This window comes from Sapajus apella, unplaced genomic scaffold (assembly GCF_009761245.1).
Source record: "Sapajus apella isolate SASKATOON/1434 unplaced genomic scaffold, GSC_monkey_1.0 scaffold26, whole genome shotgun sequence".
Lineage (NCBI taxonomy): Eukaryota > Metazoa > Chordata > Mammalia > Primates > Cebidae > Sapajus > Sapajus apella.
Window position 1 is genome coordinate 12,096,580 of NW_022436966.1, and position 27,442 is coordinate 12,124,021.

At 37.5% G+C, this 27,442-nt stretch overlaps 1 protein-coding gene across 1 annotated transcript in view; it reads left to right on the forward strand.

Annotated features, from left to right (window-relative positions):
• The window catches only part of USP34 (ubiquitin specific peptidase 34), a 220,528-nt gene that overhangs the window by 129,479 nt on the left and 63,607 nt on the right, over nucleotides 1-27,442 (forward strand). Inside the window, 9 exon segments of the mRNA XM_032292024.1 lie at nucleotides 7,340-7,523; nucleotides 7,949-8,109; nucleotides 12,724-12,789; nucleotides 15,593-15,739; nucleotides 15,834-15,890; nucleotides 15,985-16,062; nucleotides 16,444-16,538; nucleotides 23,707-23,879; nucleotides 26,483-26,636. Of these exon segments, the coding sequence (XP_032147915.1) occupies nucleotides 7,340-7,523; nucleotides 7,949-8,109; nucleotides 12,724-12,789; nucleotides 15,593-15,739; nucleotides 15,834-15,890; nucleotides 15,985-16,062; nucleotides 16,444-16,538; nucleotides 23,707-23,879; nucleotides 26,483-26,636 (1,115 nt within the window).

Here is a 27,442-nt window from a genome sequence, read left to right on the forward strand (position 1 = left end):
TTGATTCCCTATGATACTATGGTGATGGCCTTCCAGGACTTTTCATGAATACAGTAAATACACATGTATAAAATTCATATTTATAGAAATATAAATATGAATACATATTTTGCACTGTGTAAATAGTATTCTGTAATTGGATTTCACTAAAACATGAGTACATTTAAAAAATGTATTTTAAAAAATTGACTAAGAGGCAATAATTTAAATCTTTGTTGACATTCATGTTATAGAAAAACTGTACAGGCAGCATCTTTGCACACTTGTCCCATTAGTTATTCATGAACTCTTAAAATAGGTTGATTTTAATCAGTAGCTCGTATCAGTATACAAAAGGGTGCGTCATCAGTTTACACTTGTAGCCACACCATAGGAGAATGCCTTTCTCAAGCATCAGCAGGTTCTTAACGTCACTTAGATCTTTGTCAATCTTGATGTTGCTTTAGTTTTATTTCTTAGTTAATTGGTGAATGAGTTTCTTTCCATTTATTAATTGTATTAGTTTGATATTTATTTGTTGAGTCTGTGTATGGTTTTCTATTTATTTGTAAAAGTTACTTATTTTGAATATGTCAGCTCTCTTTGTCATAGTTGCTATATATGTTTTTTCTAAAAGTCTTATTTTTCTTCTTATTTTTTACTTCTGTTCATTGATTTATACAAGTTGTTATCCTAGGACAAATTTTTGAGCCTTTAGAAGGTGGATATTATTGGATCCAGTTTTGACAGATGATGAAACTGAAGCATAGACACAAGTTGTGCATGACTGAGTCGCTTACTCTTCACTTGGCCAAGCTTTTAACCATTATGCAATACTTTCTACACAATGATAACACATTAAACACACTGTTCTATACTTTGCTTTTTGCCGCCTATCTTAGATTTTCAAATTCAGCATATAAAAACAGTTCATTCTTTAAAAAAAAAAAAAAAGGGACAGGGTCTCCTTATTCAAGCTGGAGTGCAGTGGCACAATCATTGCTTACTGCAGCCTTGAACTACTGGCTTAAGTGATTCTCCTGCCCCACCCTCCCAGGTAGCTAGGATTATAGGCATGTGTGACCATGCCCAGCTTGCTTGCTTTATCTATCTATCTATCTATCTGTCATCTATCTATCTATCTATCTATCTGATCGATCTAATCTATCTATCTATCTATCTTGTAGAGATAGGGTTTTGTTGTGTTGCCCAGGCTGTTCTCAAACTCCCGCCATCAAGTGATCTTCCCATCTTGGCCTCCCAAACTGTTGGGATTACAGGCGTGAGCCACTGCACACCACCACACTTGGCTATTCATTTTGTAAAAGTAACTTCAGAATATTATTATCATCTTTGTGACAGGGTCTGGCTCTGTTACATAAGCTGGACTACAGTGACGTGATCTTGGCTTACTCCAACCTCCACCTCCCAGCCTCAAGCAGCTCTCCCACCTCAGCCTCCCTAGCAGCTGGGACTACTGGCAGGTGCAACTATACCTGGCTAATTTTAAAAAATCTTTTGTAAAGATGGGATTTTGCCATGTTGCCCAGGCTGGTGTCAAACTCCTGGGCTCAAGATATACTGCCTCAGCCTCCTAACATAGCCGGTGTTACAGGCATGAGACATCATGTCTGCCCCAGAATATTATTTTATCTGCATATATGTAATACATTTCACCAGCTTCCTAATGATTAACGTCTTAAACTATTTCTAGTGATATTGCAGAAATCTTTATACATTTAACACATAAATTTAGGAAATGTTGGAAAACATTCTAAAAGTTAGAACTGCTAGTTCATGGGTTATATACGTTTATGATTTTGGTTATGTTATAAACAAAAACAAAGTTAACTTTTTACGGAGGCTGAGCCAATTTATGGTTGTACCTGCAATCCAAGATTAAGCTTCTGTTTTCCAACATTTCTACCAACATACTATACATTTAGATAATTTCTACCAGTCTGATAGGTGCAAAGAGATTCTCTTGGTTTTATTTTCTATTACTTTTGTTAGTAAGGCTGAGCTTTCCTTCAAGTGTTTGATAGCCATTTGTTTATCTTTTCTCTGACTGCTCAGATCTTTTCCCTTTATCCCTATTATGTATGTTATGGTCATTAACTAATGTGTAGAATATTTTATATAAAAGAAACTATCTCATTGTAAAATGAATCATGAGATTTTTTTGTTTGTCTTCGCTTCATCATTTTTGTTATGCTTGTTTGTGTTTGTTTGTTTGAGACAGAGTTGTGCTCTGTCATCCAGCCTGGACTAGCCCCCTCTCGGCTTACCTCAACCGCCATCTCACAGGTTCAAGCAATTTTCCTGCCTTACTTAGCCTCCCTCCTAGCTGGGATTACAGGTGTGCACCACCATGCCTGGCTAACTTTTGGTTTTTAGTGGAGACAGGGTTTCACCATTTTGCCCAGGCTGGTCCTAACCTCAGGTGATCCGCCCACCTCAGCTTCCCAAAGTGCAAGAATTACAGGTGTGAGCCACCTCACCCGGCCTGCTTGTTTTCTAAGCAGAATTTTTTTTTCATGTAGTCAAGTTTATTTTTTTTTTTATTTTTTTTTTTTTAGTCAAGTTTATTGATCTTTTACAGCTACTAGGTTTTGTGTTATACTTTGAAAACTGCTTTTTTCATGCTTCATAACTTAGTATTGTACATTTAAGTTTTTCTATCAGGAAATTATTTAGGTTAAAGGAATGAAATAGGTAACTTTTTTTTCCCAAATACATTCCCAGTTATCCTAATAGCTAATTTATTTTTTACCTATTGATTAGAAATGCCTCCTTTATCAAGTAAACTGCCATATGTATTTTGATTTATTTCTGGACTTCCTGATTCATGTAGTTGATCTGTTTGTTCATTTGCCAATATATCTTAATTATGTAGATTTAAAGTTATTAACTTGTAGAAGTAGTCCCTTCATTTTTGTTTGTTTTTGAGACAGAGTCTCACTGTCACCCAGGCTGGAGTGCAGTGGCGTGATGGCTCACTGAAGCCTCTACCTCTCAGGTTCAAGCAGTTCTCCTGTCTCAGCCTCCTGAGTAGCTGGGACTACAGGTACTCACCGCCATGCTTAGCTAATTTTTGTATTTTTGATAGAAATGGAGTTTCAGGCCTGGTATGATGGCTCACGCCTATAATCCTAGCACTTTGGGTGGCCAGGGTGGGCGGATCACCTGGGGTTGGGAATTGAAGACTAGCCTAACCAACATGGAAAAACCCCGCCTCTACTAAAAATACAAAATTAGCTGAGTACGGTGGTGCATGCCTGTAATCTCAGCCACTCTGGAAGCTGAGGCAGGAAAATTGCTTGAACCTGGGAGGTGGAGGTTGCAGTGAGCCAAGATTGTGCCATTGCACTCCAGCCTGGGCAACAAGAGCAAAACTCCGTCTCCAAAAAGAAAAAAAGAAAGAAATGGGGTTTCACCATGTTGGCCAGGCTGTTCTCGAACTTCTGACCTCAGGTGATCCGCCTGCCTCAGCCTCCCAAAGTGTGGGGATTGCAAGCATGAGCCACCATGCCTGACCGAGGTAGTTGATTTTCATTATTATGATTCTCAGGATTTTCCTAGCTGTTTATTTTTCCACATAAACTTTAGAATCAGTTCATCTAGCTCTTTAAAAAAATAACACTGTGTTACTTTTTTGGTTGAGATTGTATTATATTTTCAGATTGATGCAGAATTAAGTTTATGATACCGAATTTGCCTATACAAAGTAGAATTTGTTGTATTTATGCAAAGACAATCTTTTTATGTTTTTTATTTTTTAGTTTTTTTCCTACTAAATTTAGGTTTTAAGTATTTCTTAGTAAGTTTATTCCTAGTAGTTCTGTCCTTTTTGTTGATACATTGATGTGGAATCTCTGCTTACTGTTTTTTAACTTGTCATTTCTGTATAGTAAGAATTTGTGTATAAATTTGTTCAGGCCATCTAAAATTGACTTGTTGGTAGACTTCAGTTATCTTCAGCTGTTAAGTGTTGCCTTTGGTTCTTATTTGTTTTTGGTTTATTATCTGCAAGTAATTCTTTTTTTATTTTATTTTATTTTCCTCAGGCAGACTCATGTCACAGTCATCCGCAAGTAATTCCATTACTTCATCTTTTATAAGTTTTACTCTTTCCATTTCTTCACCGAATTTTTTCTAAAACATTCAGAGTAATATTAGTTGTTTTTAGGATTCTTTTTTGAAAAGGCCTTTATGATCTTGTAGTCAAATTGTAATTTTCCTTTGGTTTTGGTGTTAAGGGAAAACTCTAGAATCTTTTGTACAGCAGAGATACGACCTGAATTAAGATTTTAAAGGGCTTACTCATACTCTAGTTGGAAAATTAGTCTATGGGCAAACTCAGAGGGCAAATGTATGAGTCAAGGAATCCAGTTAGGAAGTTTTTCAGTGGTTCCAGAGAGGGACAATGGTGAAAAGTGGTGGGACTTGGAATATTTATTGAAAGTAGAGCTCACAGGTCTCAGATTTGGATTGATTCGTTGGGTTTGAGAGAGGTTAACAAAGAATGACTCCTAAATTTTAAGCCTGAGAAGCTAAGGGAATGATAATGCCAATTATTAAGAAAAGGAAAACTCAGAAATTGGAGAGGGTAATGGGTGGTAAAATCATGAGTTCTGTTTTGGACATGTTAAATTTGAAATGTCAATTAGATATCTGAGTAGAGGTATTGAAGGCAGTTGATTTTGTTGTTAAAGAAAATATGCCTTAACTCTAAGATATTTTAAATCTCTTCTATATTAATGATTATAAAGAGCCTTATGATAAATATTTTACGCTTTACAGCTGCATAACAATTTGTCATCAGTATACTACCACTATCACTACTACTGCTTCTTCCTCCTTCCCCCTCCTTTCTTCTCTTTCTTCTACCTTTCTAGTGGTGCTGATCTTCTTTCTTCCTTTTGCTTTCTCCCCCTCCCTTCCTTTTTCTTCCTCCTTTTTCATTCATCTTTTCTTCTTCCTCTTTTAAAGTAAGAGTATCATTCTTATCTCTGATGCCTTGCATAGTATCTAAAAACTATGTTGAGCAAATGGATGATTGCAACTCAGATCTGGTTCTTAGAACTGACAGTCAAATAGTACGTTTGTATTATGCGAAATTTGCTTGTATCTTTACAAATTATGGCTGTTCATGATATTTGGAACTCATGGAAGTAATAGTTATTAAAGAGAGATCATCAGAGATTTGAAAGATCAGATTGCATTGACATGAGTAGGAAAGGCTTTGAAGAAGATACAGCTTCTCCCAGGTTGGAGTGCAGTGGCGTGATCTCGGCTCACTGCAACTTCCACCTCCCAGGTTCAAGTGATTCCCCTGCCTCAGCCTGCTCAGTAGCTGGGATTACAGGTGTGTGTCACCACACCCAGCTAATTTTTTTATTTTTAGTAGAGGCAGGGTTTCACCATGTTGGCCATGCTGGTATAGAATTCCTGACCTTAGGTGATCTGCCCACTTCATCTTCCCAAAGTCCTGCGATTACAGGGGTGAGCCACCACACCTGGCCAGATAACCTTTTTTAGTGGGTAGGTTTTCTTAGGTAGAAAAGTCAGGGAAACAGGTCATAGGAAAGAATATGAGCAAAAATTAAGTCATAGGGAAGCACTGGTTTCATGCAGAAAATTGGTTGGTTCAGTTTGGCCTATGTTTTAGGAAGTATAGGAGAAACTAGGTGGCCATCTGTTGTGGCCACAGGAAATTATTTTAATATCTAAAGGCATTATTGTCTTAGTTCAGGCTGCTGTAACAAAATATTGCAAACTGGGCCAGGCACAATGGCTTGCATCTGTAATCCCAGCACTTTGGGAGGCCAAGGCAGCAGATCGCTAGAGCTCAGGAGTTTGAGACCAGCCTGGCCAACGTGGCGAAACCCCATATCTGCTAAAAACACAAAAATTAGCTGGGCGTGGTGGTGTGTTCCTGTAATCCCAGCCACTTGGGAGGCGGAGGCACAATAATCTCTTGAACCAAGGAGGCGGAGGCTACAATGAGCTCAGATCGCACCACTGCACTCTAGCCTGAGTGACAGAGTGAGACTCTGCCTCACGTACACATAAAAAGCCCTTAATTACTTTCCATATTTCCCAGCTGAACTTTTCTTTGCCAAGAACTACGAATTACACATTCTTTAACAATAGTGAGATGAAAGAAGTGAGGTCACTGTGGAAAAATATTTCAGAAATTTCCCTTTTTGGTACCTCTTTCAAGTGTTCCCCTGACCACTCCCAGGTTTGTTGATTCACTGACTCACAGGACTCAGCATATAGTCATACTCATGGCTAAGATTTATTACAGCAAAATGATACAAAGCAAAATCATCGAAAGAAAAAGGTGTTAAGGCAAAGTCTGGAGGAAGCCAGGTGTAACTTTTCAAGAGTTTTCTTTCATTGGGGTTCTATAAGATGTGCTCAGTGAGTATGACAACACGTGAAGTATTGTCTACCAAGAAAGTTCTCTTGAGCCTAGGAATCCTGGGTTTTATCACACAGTGGGTCATGTAGGCACAGAGTGCCTGTGTAACTGACTATAGTTGCCCAAATTCCAGACTCCTGAAAGGCAAACAGATCTTTAGCATAAACCCCAGTTACACACAGTGAGCCACTTTTTTCGCTTAGGGAGTTTTATATCAGTGTAGGGAGCTGTTTACTTACCATTGATGTTTGCAGAGTATAGGCAAAGGCCAGCTTTTCTATGGGTAGCAAGAGTGTAGTCTACCTATGTTTTCTGTTTTCTGCACGGTACCCCAGGCGGTTTTATATTCCAGAACAATGTACCATAGTACTATTTGGGATGTGTGAGGGTGATAACTTGGTAACAATAGCAAAGTACCAATTCTAAAAGAACAAGTGGAAAAGATAACCCAGCACCCACTTTCTCAAACAGACTAGAGTTTTGAAAAAGTACAACAGCACTGCCTTTCAACAGTATGAGTAAACTGCTGCTTTTATCCCTGTATTGTTGCTATTATTTATTAGTAGAGTGAAGTAAGGGGAAAATTAATGCAGAGGAGCCAGTGAGACTTGTCAAGGGAGTAACGAGGCCTTAACAAAAAGTTTACATCACTTAATGGAATAGAAAATAACAACATTGTACATGAAGAGTCTAAGAATGAGCTTATTAGGTATCAAAAGGGAGAGAGTAAAAGATGATCGCTGCCGCCTTCGTTTTCTCTAAGAGAAATGAACATTGGGAAGACTTTCAGATGATGGTATATCATGCTGCTGTAAGTTTTTGAGTAGCTTAGTAAATTGCAGCTTGTCATTCTGTTTATATGTTAACTATATTTGGAATGTAATTAATATCTCCGTTTAGATAACATAACGTTTCCTTTTACTCCCCCAGGAATTTTTAAGAGATATCTTCAATCTTTTGTTTTTGTTGCCAAGTCTAAAGGATCGACAACAGCCAAAGTGCAAATCACATTCTTCAAGAGCTGCTGCTTACGATTTGTTAGTAGAGATGGTAAAGGGGTCTGTTGAGAACTACAGGCTAATACACAACTGGGTTATGGCACAACACATGCAGTGTAAGCACTCATCTTTTCCTTCAATCTTTATGCATTTTGAATTCAGAAACTAGATTTTGAAGGCACTGTTTACAAAAGAATCTGTTCTTCACACATCTTAACATTATAAATGATTATTGGTAGGATGTTATTAAAGTTAAAAAGTAAACACTGATGTGAAGGACCTTTTTATATGCACTTTTATTACTTTAGCCTTTTTTGTAAAAATAATTTGGTGCCAAGTAAAATCAAATTTTAAAAGTATTGAATTTTTAGAGAATAAATTAGTTTTCGTCTGTATTCTTTCCTTATTTAAAAAATTATCATGTATAATCTACATATATTAATGAGGTAACTAATGGTGGTAGAGGCTGTTAATGTAAGCAAAATACATTATGTTTAATAGTTTGTTTGGGGGAATCTTTTCTTCCCTCTTTGTTCAGCAGCCCATGCACCTTATAAATGGGACTACTGGCCTCATGAAGATGTTCGTGCTGAATGTAGATTTGTTGGCCTTACTAATCTTGGAGCTACTTGTTACTTGGCTTCTACTATTCAGCAACTTTATATGATACCTGAGGCAAGACAGGCTGTCTTCACTGCCAAGGTAGAATTTTCCTCAAAATTATAAATCAGATTTTAGTATTTTGTTGATAAATTTTTATTCCAATGTAGTAAATGTTTGAAAAAATAATTTGTGAATAAATAAGAGTAAATTTGATTCCAGTAACTAGCTAATGTGTATTTTACTTATTTTTACATTTTAGTAGATTACTCATAATGCTGTAGTACAATTTAGTTTTCAAAGGAAAACACAGCTATGGAATATACATACTCAGTGTATACAATGAATATTATATTGTCAGTAAAAATAAATACATTCACTGGGAGAACATATGAGAGTAAAAAACAAACAAAACACATATTTCGATTACATAAAAAATAAGCAAATTCTGAATCCACAGAGAAGTGTCAGCAGAATCAGAGCTTATTTTGTATTTATCCCAAAGTGAGTCTGATTGTGGACCTAATTTGTTTGTGTAAGCTCTGTTTCATGTTATTTTTATTCACTTTTTAGTTTTCATTCTTTTTTGTCATGGGCTATTTTTGTTTGTTTTGTAAAATAATGGGGGGTGGTGGGTTTCTGTTGACTAGGCTGGTCTCCAACTCCTGGCCTCAAACGATTCTCCCATCTCACCCTCCCAGAGTGCTGGGATTACAGGTGTAAGCCACCATGCCTGACCCACCATGGGCTATTGTTTAGTTTGCCTTTTGCACTGCTTTTCTAGTTTTTAAATGAATTTCCTTTATACTTGCTCTCGGATTTTTTTATTTCTATTTTTTTGAGACAGGCCTCACTGTCTGTCACCCTGGCTGGAGTGCAGTGGCATGAACTCATCTCACCGTAGCATTGACCAGCTGGGATCAAGTGATCCTGCCACCTCAGCCTCCTAAGTAGCTGGGACTACAGGCATACGTCACCATACCTGGCTTATTTTTTTACTTTTACTTTTTGTGGAGACAGGGTCTCACTGTGTTGCCCAGGATGGTCTCAAATCCTGAGCTCAAGAGAGGCTTCCACCTTGGCCTTCCAAAAGTACTGGGATTATTGGTGTAAAGCCACCAAGCCTGGCCTTATCACATTATTTTTTGTCCTGTTTTTTTCCCCCCTCCTTTTTAAAGTATTGCAGTGCTTTATATACTTTCTCTGAATTTTTTATTATGTTTAAGTTAGTCTTTAAAAGTCTTCAGTTTATAGTTTACTCAAGTGGTTCTGGGTTTTTTGGCTTTAGTTATTGATATTTTAAAATTTACCATCTCTGTACATTATGACTAAAAGTAGTTGAATAATTAGCTCATTTAGTTTATGGAAATATTTCTGAATAAATTTGTTAAACCCATCTGCATAATCTTATAAAAGCAGTTATCAAAGGAGCATGTTTTCAGTGGTTTTCTTTCTTGTTGGCAACTTGGCCATGCTTCTTGGTTTTCTTGTTAATATTGATAACCACCTTTAAAGCTATTAACACTTCTAGGAATTAGTAGAAACGGAACACTCAGATGTGCTGAATATAAGTAGGTCTCATAAATGGTATTTTTAGTTAAAACCTAAATTTACAAGCAAAAACAACCCCATTAAAAAGTAGGCAAAGCAGCCTGACCAACATGGTGAAACCCCATCCCTACCAAAAATACAAAAATTAGGCATGGTAGTGCACACCTGTAGTCCCAGCTACTCGGGATGCTGGAGCAGGAGAATCATTTGAACCCAGGAGGCGGAGGTTGCAGTGAGCCGAGATTGTGCTACTGCACTACAGTCTGGGTGACAAAGTGAGACTCTGTATAAGAAAAAAAAAGTGGGCAGAGGACATGAACAGACTCTTTTCAAAAGAATACATACATGTGGCCAATAAGCATATGAAGTAATGCTCAGAATTTTTGATCAGAGAAATAAAAAACTAAACCACAGTGAGATAACAGTCTCAAACCAGTCAGAATAGCTGTTAATACAAAGTCAAAAAATAACAGATGCTGGCAATGTTGCAGTGGAAGGGGAATGCATATACACTGCTAGTGGAAATGTAAATTAGTTCAGTCATTGTGGAAAGCAGCTTGGCAATTTTTGAAAGAACTTAAAACAGAATTACTATTGGGCTCAGCAATCTCATTGTGTATATACCCAAAGGAATGTAAATCATCATACCATAAAGACACTACCATGTGCATGTTCACCATGGCACTGTTCATGATAGCAAAGACATGGAATCAGCCTGCATGCCCATCAACAGTGGACTAGATCAAATGTGGTACATCTACAGCATGGAATACTACGCAGTCATAAAAAAACAAGGCCCTGTCCTTTCCAACAACATGCATGGAGCTGGAGGCCATAATCCTAAGTGAATACACACAGAAACAGGGAACCAAATACCATACATTCTTACTTATAAGTGGGAGCTAAGTATTGAGTATATATGGACACAAGGGTACAATAGACATTGGGTCCTACCTGAGGGTAGAGTGTAGGTAGAGGGTCAGGATCGAAAAACTACCTGTTGGTACAGTTATCACGTGGGTGATAGAATAATCTGTATAGCAAACCTCCGTGACACACAGTTTACCCATATAGCAAACCTGCGTATGTACCCCTGAACCCAAAATAAGAGTAAAAAATTAAAAAATGTAGACCTGTGTACATAGAAAAATCTTAACAGAATTTGATGTGATTCTGGAAAGTACTCAAGTGGGCACTTGATTCTTAAGATGAACGGTTCAGGTATTTAAATTGTTCACTTTTCTGATGCTCACAAAGTTTAAAGAAAGCTACACATATTCTAATTGTGGTAAAATATATACAACATAAAATTCATCATTTTAGCCATTTATACATATGTACAGTTCATGGAATAATACATTCACATTATTTTGCAGCCATCACCACCATTCCATCTTGAACTTTTTCGTGTTCCCAACAGAAACTCAAACACTTAACTCTCCATTCCCCATCACCCCTTGCAACCACTATTCTGGTTTCCATCTCTATGAATTTGACTATTTCAGGTACTTCATATAAGTGGAGTCATGTAATATCAGTCCTTTTGTGACTGGTTATGAGTGGCTTGTTTCACTTAGGATATCTTCAAGGGTAATCCATACCATTGTATGTATCAGAAGTTCGTTCCTTTTTAAGGCTACAATATTTTATTGTATTTATATACCACCTTTTGTTTATTATTTCACTTGTCAGCAGATACTTGGCTTGCTTTGGCCTTTTGGCTGTTCTCAATAATGCCGTTATGGACATGGGTATACAAACATGTTTGAGTTCCTGCTTTTCTTTTGGGTAAATACCCAGAAGTGGAATTGTTGTATCTTACGGGAATTCTGTGTTTAATTTTTTTTGAAGAATAGCCATACGTTTTCCACAGGGCTTAACACCATTTTACATGCACAAGGGTTTTAATTTCTCAACATCCTTGCTAATACTTGCCATTTTCTGTTTTAATAATAGTCACCCTAATGGGTGTGAACACATTTTTTAAGTAGTAAATACATATAGATGCAGGCTATGTATGTATTTTTAAATTGCACATTGAAACTCCCTTGTTGCTTGACTTTAACAAATTTAGGCAGCTTTTTTCTTTAGCCAACCAATACTTTATTCTTTAATAATAAAAATATAAATCCAGGTCTTTATTCCTGACTTTTTTTGTGTTCTGAATCAATACTTTGATACATTGGAGAATGTCATTTTTTGTGACTTTTTTCATGGTATGAAATACTAGGCCTCTCATGTAACAGGAGTGCACTGTAGTTATTTTGCCAATTTTTTTAATTCCCTTTATTCAATTCCTGTTGCATTTAATATAATTTTATAGTAATTATATGCTGAACACATTTCTGTTTTAGTACATACCTTGACCTTCATTTGATTATAAGCTACTAAACAGCAGAGCCATATTACTTGCAGTCTTACTTCCATAAAGCTTGCAAAAATAACTAATGTGTACTCTTGGGATGTGAACACTTATTATTCCACAAGACTTTCAAAGTAATGAGAGGTAATTTGTAATGAGGATAATATCTACTTTCTAGATTTAATGCTTGAATTAGGTGGAATTTGTCTAATAAATGCCTTGCATGAATATGAATCTACTATAAGGCTTGGTGTTCAATACTAAGTTTCTTGTGAGTGAGCCTAGTCAGATTCCTGAATTTGAGTTATTAATAGTTGAATATTTAGACAGTTTTCAAAGATCCTGGCTGGTATTTCTCTTCAGTGTGAAGAATATACTGTTCCAGAAAAAGTAAAGATACGAATGAATGATGATGAGATGTCATTTGTTAATATTTAAAATATTTTTTAATGTGTAGGCTTGCTTGTGGTAGACAACTTTGATTGCACTTGAAGTGTTTTTCATTCTTGCATTCTTAGAAATCATCAGCATTGTACTAAATAAGGGTTAACCTAGAAAGTGATGTTTAAAAATCTCTCTTCAGTTTCCTTATATAATAGTGATGGCTGTATTTATATAACAAAAAAGTATTACAATTTTTAATGCTATAATTGCTAAAGAAAGAATTGAATGTGTCAGTGTTTCTCCTTTATATAGCCAAAAGAATGAAAACAGATACAGTGTATATTGCAAGACTTTCTGTGCTAGAATGCCTAATATACTTCCATCAATGTGTTTTTAATGGTGTTTTCTCTGATTTCCAGTATTCAGAGGATATGAAGCACAAGACGACTCTTCTGGAGCTTCAGAAAATGTTTACATATTTAATGGTATGTTTAAGAATCACGGAGACGAGGCCAGGCACTATGGCTCACGCCTGTAATTCTAGCATTTTGGGAGGCCAAAGTGGGTTGATGGCTTGAGTTCAAGAGTTCGAGACCAGCCTGGGCAACATGGTGAAATCCTATCTCTACTGAAAATATTTTAAAAATTAGCCAGACACGGTGGTACATGCCTGTAGTCTTAGCTACTTGGGTGGCTGAGAAGGGAGAACCGCTTGAGCCCAGGAGGCAGATGTTGCAGCAAGCTGAGATCTTACTATTGCACTCAAGTCTGGGTGACAGAGTGAGACTCTGTCTCAAAAAAAAAAAAAAGAAAAAACATAGAGGGAAACAAATTAGGTATACCCTATAAAAAAAGCTAAAACGTTAAATGGAGTTAGTTTGAACAGGCTTTGTCATGACTATGTACCGTGGTCATTTTCTTTTTTTGAGACAGTCTTGCTCTGTCACCCAGGCTGGAGTGCAGTGGCATGATCTCAGCTCACTGCAACCTCCACCTTCCAGGTTCAACTGATTCTTCTGCCTCAGCCTCCTGAGTAGCTGGGACTACAGTTACACACCACCACGCCCGGCTAAATTTTCTGTTTTTAGTAGAGACAGGGTTTCACCATGTTGGCCAGGCTGGTCCCGAACTCCTGACCTCAAGTGATCTGCCCGCCTCGGCCTCCGAACATGTTGGGAATACAGGCATGTGCCACCGCGCCTCGCCCTATGTCAGTTGTCTCTGTTATTTGTCGTAATAACTTAGAAGTCATTACGACATCTCAGTTGTCTACATTCTGTTAATTTGTCCTTTGAAGAATCTGTTGTGTCTGATCCTTTTCCTGTTACAAAGTCACCCCCTTTTATGCTAGCTGATTTTTCTTTATATCTCTTAATTATAATCCCTAAGACTATAAAAGTGATCAATCTTTTAAAAAGAGATAGTAAATCAGCCGGGTGCAGTGACTCACACTTGTAACCCCAACACTTTGGGAGGCCGACGCAGGCAGATCACGAGTTCAGGAGTTCAAGACCAGCCTCGCCAACATGGTGAAACCCTGTCTCTACTAAAAATACAAATATGAGCCGGGTATGGTGGCACATGCCTGTAGTCCCAGCTACTCGGGAGGCTGAGGCAGGAGAATCACTTGAACCCAGGAGGCAGAGGTTGCAGAGAGCCGAGATTGCACCACTGCACTCTAGCTTGGGCGACAGAGTGAAACTTTGTCTTGGGAAAAAAAAAAAAGAAAAGAAGATAGTAAACCTTACAGTGTTATTCCTCTGCTTAAAACTCTTGAGTGAATCTTAATTATGAACAGAATGGTACTCGAGTTCATCACCATGGCATACACCTTCTGTGTTTTTTGCCACTACCCTTCAACCTCCTATCTTACCCCTCTCCATTTGGAGTCCATTGCCCTGCTGCTTCATTGCTTTGGGTTTATTTGTGCCACTGTTTATGCCTGTGTCACTCTTCTCCATTTTCTTCTGATATTCATTTTTCAAGAGTCAGCTTGGTTTTTACCTCTGTAAGAGACTGTCTGTTCCACAGGTTAACCAGAGCATTCCAAGTCACCATGCCTCTCTGTTGTTTCTACCTCATGGATATGTTACTTTTCTCACCTGTTAAATCTTGAGGACAGGGATTGTGTCATACTTCTTTCTGTATTTTTCACTGTTTTTATTTCTTGAGACAGGGTCTCACTCTGTCACCCAGGCCAGAGTTCAGTGGTGCCATCTCATCTCGTGGCAACCTTGACCACGCCCCACTGCCTGGAACCACTGGCGTGTACCACCATGCCTGGCTTTTATTTTTTGTACACACAGGATCTCACTATGTTGCCCAAGCTGGTGTTGAACTCCTGGGCTCAAGCAGTCCACTTTCCCCACCCTCCCAAAGTGCTGGGATTACAGGAATGAGCCACCACACCTGGTTTTTCATCTCCTTTTAACAGAGCTGGAACATGCCATTTGAATTGACAAATAGAAAAATACTGGTTTAAATTACTATTTTAAAAGCTGTTGAAACAAAGTTCAGTTTCTGGGAAAGTTTATTCAGCCTGTAAAGGTTTTGTATTTTGTGCTTTGCAATATAGATACGAGTTGTGTTTTTTTTGTTTTTGTGTGTTTTTTTGTTTTGTTTTGTTTTGTTTTAAAGGTAGTGTTTCACCATATTGGTCAGGCTGGTCTCGAACTCCTGACCTCAGGTGATCCACCCACCTCAGCCTCCCAAAGTGCTGGGATTACAGGCGTGAGCCACCGTGCCTGGCTTGTTTTTGTTTTTGAGACAGAGTCTCGCCCTGTTGCCAGGCTGGAGTGTAGTGGCACAATCTCAGCTCACTGCAACCTCTGACTCCCTGGTTCTAGCGATTCTCCTGCCTCAGCCTCCTGAGTAGCTGAGATTACAGGCACGTGCCACCACGCACAGCTAATTTTTGTATTTTTAATAGAGAAGGAGTTTCACCATTTTGGCCAGGATGGTCTCCATCTCCTGACTTCATGATGTACCTGCCTTAGCCTCCCAAAGTGCTGGGATTACAAGTGTGAGCCACCGTGCCCAGCTGTGAGTCATTTGAGTCTCAGATTTCTTCCTAGAAATTCCTTGACCTAGGTAATTTAAGAATCTTCTAGCACCAAGACCATTAAACTAAAAATGCCATGAAAATTAAACAGATTTAGAAGAGAGCATTTTAAAACTAACTTTGTAGATTTACTACCTGTTCTTTATTTCTGTTACGTGTTCATTGAAGGACCTGTTATTCTCTTTTTATCTAACACTTAGAATCTTCCCCTCTCTTTTTCTTTGCAGGAGAGTGAATGCAAAGCATACAATCCTAGACCTTTTTGTAAAACATACACTATGGATAAGCAGCCTCTGAATACTGGGGAACAGAAAGATATGACGGAGTTTTTTACTGATCTGATTACCAAAATTGAAGAAATGTCTCCAGAACTGGTTAGTATCAGAATACTGAAAAGTTTATTTGAAATTTGAACAAATTCATCTTGTTTTAATTAGTTTCATGTTTTTTGTTTGTTTTATATTAAAGAAAAATACCGTCAAAAGTTTATTTGGAGGTGTAATTACAAACAATGTTGTATCCTTGGTAAGTATCCTGGTATAATACTTTGCTTTTTGGAGAGCTTAATATATTTTTGTTTATATTATAATTTTACTAATTTTTAATATCAATTGATTAGGATTGTGAACATGTTAGTCAAACTGCTGAAGAGTTTTATACTGTGAGGTGCCAAGTGGCTGATATGAAGAACATTTATGTGAGTAATAATGCACATAATTTTTTTACTTTATGCTTTTAACTATTTGTGTAGCAGGTTTATGTTTGTCATCTTAAGATTTTTAAACTTTTTTCATGTTTTTATGTATTTTCTTTTTATTGTACCATTTAAATAAGAAGGATCAATCATAAAGCTTTTTTTTTTGCCCCGTCAAAATTTAAATTTTTAATTAACCCTTTGAAAAAGTTACTAAGATTCATAGAATATCTTAACATGAGGAAAATAGTTTTCTGCTAAAATTTAAGGATTCACTTAAAAAAATGGTTTTTTTTGCTGAGCATTCTGCCAAATTGCCACCTTTTGTATGTTTCCATGTTGTAAACAATAATGTGAAACTTTTAAATACGGTTTTATACACAGGAATCTCTTGATGAAGTTACTATTAAAGACACTTTGGAAGGTGATAACATGTATACTTGTTCTCAGTGTGGGAAGAAAGTACGAGCTGAAAAAAGGTATGCTTTTTCAAATGTGATTTTTATCATTTTCTTACTTTTATCATTTCATCATAGAAGTGAAAGACAAACTAAGGACTTAAGATTAAACTTTTATGAAAATTATATGATTAAGGTAAAATCAGCTGCATGGAGCTCAGTCTCATGGAGCAACTTTTCATGTAGTTATTTAGTGAATTACAATTTATTTTGACATATACTTGAGCTGTTTGAAAATGCAGTCACTCAACTTGAAACTGTAGATTTTTGGGAGCGGAAACATGGTTGACAATGACATTAATCATTTTCATCATTATCTGTATTGAGTCTCAAATGTCTAGCTTTAGTGGCATTTTCTTAGGTAATACAGTGGACCCCCTTATCCTCAAGGGAAATGTTGCAAGACTCCACAGTAGATGTCTTAAACCTCAGATTGTACTGAACCCTATATATACTGCCCTTTGCTGTACATAACGTACCTATAATAAAGTTTAAAATGCAAAGTATTCTTGCCCTTTAGGGCCGTTATTAAGTCAAAGAAGGGTTACTTGAACACAAACATTGCAATACCATGACAGCCTATGTAATAAGAGAGCTGCTAAGTGACCAACAGGTGGGTAATGTCTGTAGCACACATATGCTGGACAAAGGGATGATTCACACCCTAAGTAAGATGGTCCAAGATTTTATCATGATACTCAGAATACCACACCACTTAAGAATTACTTTGGGGATTTTCTGTAGTAGCTAACTAGGAACTTTTGTACTAGCTAGCTTTTCCAAAGTATTTTTTATTAAGCACTATTCTGATAACTGGAATCCAATTAATTCTCACAACATTCCTTTGCAGTAGATACTTTTATTATCCCCATTTTACATGTGAAGACATGGAGTCACAGAATAAAGAAACTTTCCCAATGCTGATTCCTAAGATACAAATAGGCAAATTTCAGGGAGATAATCCAGTTGAATTTGAGTTCTCATTGGGGCATCCAGGTAGAAAGATCCTGCAGGCAGTTGGCTATTATGATTGGAGCTTGGCAAGAGAGATCTGGAATAGAGGTAGATTTGGGAGTAACTGTTGAGTTAAGAGTGTTAAATAAGTGTTTATACTATAATATCAAGCTGGTTCTTCTTTCCCTTTCAGTATGATAGTAGTATTTTTGGATGTGTATATTTTGGTACATTGATCAAAAATATTCTTCCTCAGCTTTCGGTTTTAGTAGAATTTGTTGGAAAATAACAATTTAGTTGACTTCAAATAAAAGTTGCCTTATAGACACATGTAGTGGCTCCCATCTGTAATCCCAGCACTTTGGGAGTTTAAGGCAGGTCTTGAGCCCAGGAGTTTGAGGGCAACATAGGGAAACACGGTTGCTACAAAAAATTATAAAACTTAGCCAGATGTGGTGGCATGTACTTGTAGTCTTAGCTGCTCAGGACGCTGAGTCAGGAGGATCATTTGAGCCTGGGAGGTAGCCTGCAGTGAGCCATGATTGTGCCATTGCACTCCAGCCTCAGGAATAAAATGAAAACCTGTCTCAAAAAAAAATTGCTATATTTGTACTAATGCATGCCAAACATTATACAATCTATTTTCTTTATTTTTCTTTCAGGAGTCACATGTTGCCCAGGCTGGTCTTGAACTCCTGGGCTCAAACAATCCACCCACCTTAGCCTCCAGAAGTGCTGGGATTACAGGCACGAAGCCACTGCACCTGGCCAGAAGGCTCTTAACAGCCATAAAATTGCAGGTTTAGGACAGAGTAGTTGAGTAAACATTTTAATTTTACGTTGAAAGACAAATAGAAATTGGATTCGAAAGCATCTTATGCAATTAGTTACTAGAAACAAATGGAGCAAAATAGAAATGCCCTCCTTGAATATGCAAAAAATCTAGGAGTAGGCCAGCCTGCATTTTTAAGTAGCATATTCACAGGCAACAGTAGTAGAAAATAAGGTTGGTAACATGATGGCATCAAATTACTGCCCTCTACATTTTAGGATTATCTGTGTAATTGATTGAAACTATCAGAATATCTGCCTGAGAAATAATGTAGTTGTTGAAAAAGACTAAGAGCTAAGCCAACCTGGAAGTACAGAGGACAAGTGACAGAAGAGAGGCAAGGAAAGAAAGAAAATTAGGATAAAATGGTAACCCAAACAGTGGGAAGAGAATCTCAAGAAGATAATCAATTAACTTAATTCACAGAGATGAAAGAAAATGACAGCTGAATAAAAGCATTGGATTTTTCTAGAAGGTAGTTTAGTGATGGGTTTTGTCAGGTTATAGGAATAGAAACAGCATTGTCAGGACACATGGAATCAAGCATAAATCATTCATTTTAAAAGTTTGGCAACAGGTCGTGCACGGTGACTCATGCCTATAATCCCAGCACTTTGGGAAGCTGAGGTGGGTGGATTGCCTGAGGTCAGGAGTTTGAGACTAGCCTGGCCAACATGGTGAAACCCTGCTTCTACTACAGATACAAAAATTAGCCAAGCATGGTAGCTCAAGCCTGTAGTCCCAGTTACTTGGGAGGCTGAGGCAGGAGAATCACTTGAACCTGGGAGGCAGAGCTTGCAGTGAGTCAAGATTGTGCCAGTGTATTCCAGCCTGGGCAGTAGAGTAAGACTGTCTCAATAACAACAGTTTGGCAATAAAACAGCAAGGAAGATAGTAGACAGAAAGGGTCTTGGGGCTCAAACAAAGGATTTTTCTAGATGAAGGAGACCTGAGCATGTTTGAAGGCAGAAAATAAAAAGCTATCATACAAATAAGACACTAAAATTGCTTAAGAGGAGGTTTTTCTATGTCATTATTTATTTGAAAGGGATGGTATTCATTTTTCTAATCTCAAAAAGTGTAGTAGTCGGACAAATCGTTAGGTGGACACAGTCAGATGAAAGCATAGCTGTGCAGGCAGTTACACGAAGAAGCCACTCTTACGTGAAGAGTTGGGTTAGGGTAAGAATTAGGGACATACATAAAATGGAGTCAGTCAAAAGTTAACTACTGGCAGGCTGAGCGCGGTAGCTCATGCCTGTAATCCCAGCACTTTGGGAGGCTGAGGTGGGCGGATCACCAGGTCAGGAGTTCGAGACCAAGCTGACTAACATGGTGAAACTCCGTCTCTACTAAAAAATAATAAAAGTTAGCTAGGTGAGGTGGCACGCACCTGTAATCCCAGCTACTTGGGAGGCTGAGGTAGGTGAATTGCTTTAACCCAGGAGGCGGAAGTTGCAGTGAGCCAAGATCACACCACTGCACTCCAGCCTGGGTGACAGAGCAAGACTCTGTCGTGCAAAAGAAAAAAAAAAGTTAACTGCTGTAGAAGAATATAATAAATGAGTAACTAAAAGATAGTCAAGGGTCTGAGTCAAATTCTTTGGAGAATCTTTCTAATTGGAATGAATGTATTGAATAAATTTGTCATTCTTATAACCCCCTTCTTTTGTCTGATAAGATTCTGCTGTTTTCCTGAAATACCTCTCACAACTCTCCCAGGTATTCAGTCATTTGTGCTCTTAACATACTTTAATATATCTGTACTAACATAGTAAGTATTCAGCAGAAGTGGGCCAGTTGAGGAAGTGAACAGAGTGCTTCTTATCCTCAACAGGATCATCATATTCTGCTCTGTCTTCAAACCTTTAGTTTTCTCAATCTGTACATTCTACCTGAGTAATTTATCAACCACCATAATACCAATTTTACTGATATGCTACTGAGTCCCAAATCATCTTAGTTGAGAATGCTTTGCTGCGCTGTCCTGTCTTCATCTTTCCGGATCTGTTCATCTCTTTGATCCATTGACAAAATGCATGTTTTCACCCTACGTCATTCATCTAGTAAGGGATTACAACCAGGCTTCACAATTCTGGTTCACAAAAAGAAGTATTTTGATTCCTGTTATTTAGGGAAGAAAAGAAAACTCCGAACCAAAGACCTCCTTGGCTCTGGAGTATGGATGAGACTCCTGTTTATGCTTCCATAGCACCCTTTTGCATCGTCATCATATTTACCACAATCTACCGTAACATTTTATTTTTCATATCTCGACTTTATAAAAGGCTTTTCAGAATGGAAAAACTTGTGTGTGTGTGTTTGATTTTTTTTTTAACAAATTAAAATGTTAGATTTAACAACCGATTTAAGTACAGAAAGATGAAACAAATGCACAGTTGCATATATATATATACTATATCAAACAAGCAGCCTTTCTAACAGGATCTTGTAGAAAGAAAAAAACATCCAAATGGGGAAGAGTCCTGGTTTCATCAAGAAGTTTTTATGACATTTGATTTTAAACCATATGTAAATACAGTAATCTGAAGGATTTGGCAAAGATTTTTTCATTTGCAATTTTTTAAAGTAGACATAGATTTGCTTAGAATAAACTTGATATTTATTTAGGAGCACACTAAAGTTGAGGACAAAGAATAGGAATAAATTCACAAATGCAGAGTGATGAGCAGTAAAAAGATACCGAACAGCTAGCTGACTGACATCCAAAGTGATTACCTAATGATCAGAGACTGAAGTCCTTATTCTACAAAAGCAGGAATAGTTTAGTATATAAACAGTACAGCTTAGTTTGTGGTTATATCTTGGCTTCTATTTACTAAGAAAAATTAGCATAGTTATGTGTAATCTTTAGTAGACAACCTGCATTCATTTAAATAATATTTTCTATAATAGTGTGATATAAGGCCACAATATTTATTTTGGACAAACCCCTTAAAGTAGTGATTTTAATATCAGTATTACTCATTCTTTTGAAATATAAAGTTTTTTAACCTAATTAAGATTACAGATAATCTTTAAAATACTACATACATCATGATTAGTATATTAAAATTATTTATACTCGTATCTACTCTCCAGTGAAAATTTACTACCAAATTTTTACAGTAGATATTCATCAGTCTGACTTGCCTATTAATTGATCCCATAGTATAATTATAGATCAGTTTGATTTTAGGGTCTGTTCTTTGATTTTCCTAAATTAGGAATGCAGCAGTTACAGAACAAATAAACACAAGTGATGCAGCAATACAAGGATCATAACAGCTCTTTAGTTAGCTACATGGAAGTTCGAATACAATCCCACTAATGAACAGCCAGATTCCAGTTCCTCATCAAAAGGTGCTGGTGGAGGTTGTCAGGCACCTTCCGATATACATCTCCAGTCAGTAAATGAGAGAGCAGCAGAGATGGCAGAAAAACTTTCAGAAATTTTGCAAAGAATATGCCCCCTTTCTTCATGATGCTTGTGTTTCTCATGCTGAGAGTGGTCGTGCATTTTGGTGGTTTAATCTGTAAATAGGAGAGAGTACCTTCCTTATAGGTTGTAAAAATTGTATGTGTTAACACACAGCAAGCCCTTAGGGGAAGAACTCCTTGGGGGGAATATTTTCTGGTTAACCAATCCTATGTCCAATCTGAGTTTTTATTTTTAAAACGCTTTCAACTTGTTTCCTTCTTTCAGTATAACCTTCCTCAGACTGAGAGCTGTTTTTCTTTTTTCTTTTTTTTTCTTTTAAACGGAGTCTCCCTCTTGTTGTCCAGGCTGGAGTGCAATGGCGCAATCTTGGGTCACCACAGCCTCTGCCTCCTGGGTTCAAGCAGTTCTCCTGCCTTAGCCTTCCAAGTAGCTGGGATTACAGGCACCGGCCACCACACCCAGCTAATTTTTTGTATTTTTAGTAGAGACGGGATTCCACTGTTGGTCAGGCTGGTCTCGAACTCCTGATCTCAGGCGATCCACCCGCTTTAGCCTCCCAAAGTGCTAGGATTACAGGCCTGAGCCACCGTGCTCAGCCTGTTTTTCTTTTTTCTTTTCTTTCTTTTTTTTTCCCCCTTGAGACAGAGTCTCGCTGTGTCATCCAGGCTGGAGTGCAGTGGTGTGATCTCAACTCACTGCAGCTTCAGCCTCCCAAATAGTTGAGATTACAGGCATGCGTGTACCATACCTGGCTGATTTTTATAAGTAGAAACGTGGTGGTGTGATGTTGGCCAGGATGGTCTTGAACTCCTTGCCTCAAGCAGTCTGTCCCCTTAGCCTTCCAAAGTGCTGTTTTTCTCTCCAGTGCTGTGGCTATCTGTTTCAGAAGCATGAGAGCTGTTTTCTCTCCAACACTTTGGGTGTCTGTTTCAGAAGCTGTCAGTATCCTGTCACAGTGAGAACTCTTGGAGGTACTCTGTCCATACTCATGCTGGGCATCCAGCAGTACTTTTTCGATGTCACTGGTAGAAATAGAAACTGAGGCTGGAACACTGCTCCCATTCCTATTACTGTTAAAGTGTAATTCTACCCAGGAACCCTGCAAGCTCTCCTCCTGCATGTTAGGGGCTCTGTTCTGTGACATGGTGCTAGAGGGTGGCTGCCAGGCATTGGTCTGTCCATTAGTGGTGGGAGGTGAGAAAAGGGGGAGAAGGAGTGCTGCTGCCTATGCTCAGGGACTGACTATATATTAAAAAGAATGTGATTTAGAATACTCTACTCTCCCTTATCTGTGGTTTTGTTTTCTGCAGTTTCAGTTACCTGCGGATAAGCATTTTCTGAAAATTTCAGAAATAATTCTTAAGTTTTAAATTGCACACTGGACTGAGTAGCATAAATGAAATCTGGCACAGTTCCCACCTCTTTGTCCAGCATGTCCATGGTGTATCTACTACTTGTCCATTAGTCACTTAGTAGCTCCTTTGGTTACCTTTGCAATATTGCACTGCTTGTATTCAGGAAACCTTTATTTTTACCAAAGTGCAAGAGTATTTATCATAACAGTTGGGCTATACCAAAGAGACACTGTAAAATGCCTTAAAGTTCTCAATATGAAAAGAAAAATCATACGATGAGGTTGCTAAAATCTATGAAATGGTGAACAGTATATTCTTATAATTGTTCTATTTTATTAATACTTGTTGTTAATCTCTTGCTGTGCATAACTCAGAAATTGAACTTTATCATAGGTATGTCTGTTTAAGAGAAGCCATGGTGTATGTGGAGTTCAGTGCTGTCCTCAATTTCAGGCAGACACTGGGAGTCTCAGAAGGTATCCCCTGAAGATAAGGGGACTACCATACTTCTTAACTCGGAGTTGAAAATTGAAATAGATATTGCATAACAGAAATCTAAAGTATTTGTGAAAAATAATCTTTATTATTTTTTTTCTTGTCTCTCAGGGCATGTTTTAAGAAACTGCCTCGCATTTTGAGTTTCAATACTATGAGGTATACGTTTAATATGGTCACGATGATGAAAGAAAAAGTGAATACACACTTTTCCTTCCCATTACGTTTGGACATGACACCCTATACCGAAGATTTTCTTATGGGAAAGAGTGAGAGGAAAGAAGGTGATTTTTCCATTTCTTTCTCTTGTCTGTGATTATTGTCAGTCTCCGTAACAGGGTAGTCATAAAGGTGTCATCAACTACGCAGTTAACAAAACTAAATTGAATCTTAGAAGGGAGAAGGTTAAGACACTATCATGCATTCAGTCAGTTAACCAGTAAATATTTAGTACCTACTAGGACTGTGTTCCTAGGCACACTTCTATTTGCTAGTGACACAGTGGTGAACAAGATAAGCACGGTTTTGTTGCTCTTGTGGAGCTTAAATCTTGTGGGGGTAAGTCTTTTTATGTTCTTTTTCCCGCTCTCCCCACCCTTAGACAAGATTCTGTGTCCCATGCTGGAGTACAGTGGCATGATCTTGGTTCATTCCATCTCCTGGGTTTAAGTAATTCTCATGCCTAAGCCTCCCAAGAAGCTGAGACCTTACACACCACCACGGCCACCTAATTTTTGTATGTTTAAGAGACAGGGTTTTGCCGCATTGGCCAGGCTCATTATGAACTCCTGACCTCAGGTGATCCACCCGCCTTGGCCTCCCCAAAAGCTGGGATTACAGGCATGAGCCAATGTGCCCAGCCTTTTGCTTTTTTATCCTTCTTTAGGAGGAAGTTCTGTTTTGCTTAAACTAAGGTTCTGGCAATGTATTTGTATAAAGAGATCTGATTAAAATTTTAAAGGTTTGGAGAAGCCAGTTATGCTGTATGCTAAGTTTCAGGAAAGAGGACTGTGTTATAATCTAACTCAGTGCCTAGCACTTAATGAGTATCCAATAAATGTTTTACCCTCATTCAGTGGGATATGAGAGGTGTAAACAATGAATGCACACCATTTTTTCAGGAGACGTACTCTTTCCTTGAAGAGAGGAGAGAGGATGGTAACTGTAGCTGTAAAGAAATAAAGAGTTAAGAGAGGGAATTAGTAAGGTTAGGCTTTGAGTATATTTATACCTTGTAGAAGGCCGGGTGCAATGGCTCACACCTGTAATCCTAGCACTTTGGAAGGCTGAAATGGGCAGATCACCTAAGGTCAGGAGTTCAAGACTAGCGTGGCCAACATGGTGAAACCCCAATTCTACTAAAAATAGAAAAAAAATTATCTGGGTGTGGTAACTCATGCTGTAATCCCAGCTACTCAGGAGGCCAAGACAAGAGAACCACTTGAACCTGGGAGGAGGAGGGTGCAGTGAGCTGATTTGCACCACTGCACTCCAGCCTGGGCAACAAAGCAAGACTGTCTCAAAAAAATAAAAATAAAAACAAGTTGTAGGACATGGCCCAGTAGAGATGACAGGCGAAGTTAAGAAGTGGGCATTGTATATACATCCTACTTTTTAGACCTATTATCAAACCATTTGAAAGATTAGGCAGGTAGTGACACATGCCTGTAGTTGCATCTACTGGGACTCTTAGGTGGGAGGATCACTTGAGCCCAGGAGTCCAAGGCCGCAGTAAGCTATGATCATGCCAGTGCATTTCAGCCTGGGTGGTAAAGCAAGACATCTATTTGAAAAATAAATTTTTTTTTTCTGGAAAAGTATAGTAAAACCTCCTCACAGCTGTGCTTCATTATATTTCTTGTGATGTTTCCACTTGTGAAGGTAGCAGAATTTATGACGAGATAAAGGAATTTGTTAGGCCACAAGTGATGCATTCAGATCCTGGCACTGCCTACGGAAGCAATGCCTACTCCTCAGCCACTGCTTTGATGCCTTGAGCCATATCTTCTCTTACTGACCTAATTATCTCTTCATGTTCCAGTTCAGAATGTACCCTCAAGTCAACTAAATCTTATCATTTCCTTATTCCATATTCTTTTTCCTTTCTATGTGGTAGTGGGAATACAGATCATAAATCATATATCTTCTTCAAACTTATTAGAGCATTCTATAATTTTTTTTCCTCAGTATCTTTTATTACCTTTAGATTTTAAATCTTTGGGAATAGGAAGTGTGCCTTTTTCTTTATTTTGTTCCTGTCTACACAAGTCTCCTACTACATATTGTTTTTTATTAACTGATGTATATTTGGAAGCTGCCAGTAAGTGCCTCATTTTCCCTTTTTTGGCCAACTGCTCAAACCATGTTTAAACCACTTAATATGAGACTAAAAGAAGTATTCTAATTTTTTTTTAGGTCTTAGTTTGCCTGCTCCTAATAAAGATTAAATAGAATGGAGCATTTTGTATTACCTATTTCAAAAGACTAGTCATATTAAACAAAAATATTATATATTTATACTTTATATTGCAGTTGTTTTATAGTTTATATTGAAGTTATCTACAATTATGCACTAACACATGGTTGTTTTTCTAGTGGTTCGTATAATATGTCCTTTAGGGTAGTAGGCTAAGGATGGTGAATGACTAGTAAATAGTTGTTTTGTACCTATTTATCATAAAGTATTTGTGCCCCTATTTCTGTAAATAAAGCTTATTATAAAAAGTGATTGTGAGTAAATTGTGACATTGTGAAAATTACTTTTATTGTATTAAAATGACTAACAAAATATTATTAATTGTAGTTAATAAAGTTTATTATAACAAGTGTTTCTAAGTAACTGTTGTGAAGTATTGAAAATATTTCCATTTTATGTAAATCATTTCAGGTTTTAAAGAAGACAATGATCATTCAAAAGACACAGAGAGCTATGAATATGACTTGATAGGAGTGACTGTTCACACAGGAACAGCAGATGGTGGACACTATTACAGCTTTATCAGAGATATAGTCAATCCCCATGCTTATAAAAACAATAAATGGTGAGTTTTAAATACTTCTTTGAATATTTTAAAATTTTTTCTTTAAGGTAAAAATTTATGGTAGTTTTCTGATATGTTTTCAGTGCTTAGTTTTCTAAAAACTTTCTACAAAAGCTGGAAAAGAGGCAGACAAAATTTTTAAATGAAGTTAACTCTCAACAGACAGTATAAATCAATTCTTAAACATATGGATGTTTTAAATCTTGAGAATTTGAATTCTTTCCTCAGAAAAATGAACACACAGAGTTTTACAGACAACTTTAAGAGATTTATTGGCAACATTTCAACTCTTACCTTCTCCATTCATTTAAGAGCTGTTTATTGAATATCTTCTGCAGGGTAGCCTTATATGTGCCATTAGGAGTCTACCTGAATACTCTGCCTATTTCACCTCCTACTGGCAGGACTACCCACACTTACTTTTTATCCTTTTATCAAGTTACTGGTTTGAAGTCATTGGAGCAGTCCCCAGTACCTGTTTTTTGGTCTTCAGATATTATTAGAAAGGGTCTGGCCTGTAGGTACTATATGTGTGCTAGGCACTGTTCTAAGTGCTAGGGATATTGCTTTGAAGAAAATGTACAGTTGTTAATTGATTTTCAGTTAACAGAATAGTTTCAGTTATTTTTCAGTCCTTCACCCATCATGTCCATGGTGCCTTTTACTTTTTTTTAATCCATTTGAATGTTTCCTTAAATATATTTTGAATCATTTTGATCATAAATTTTGAAATGGTATCTGTCTTTGAAAGTTCTCACGTCTCTTAATTTTTCCTAGTAGCTTTACATGTTTTTTATATATATATA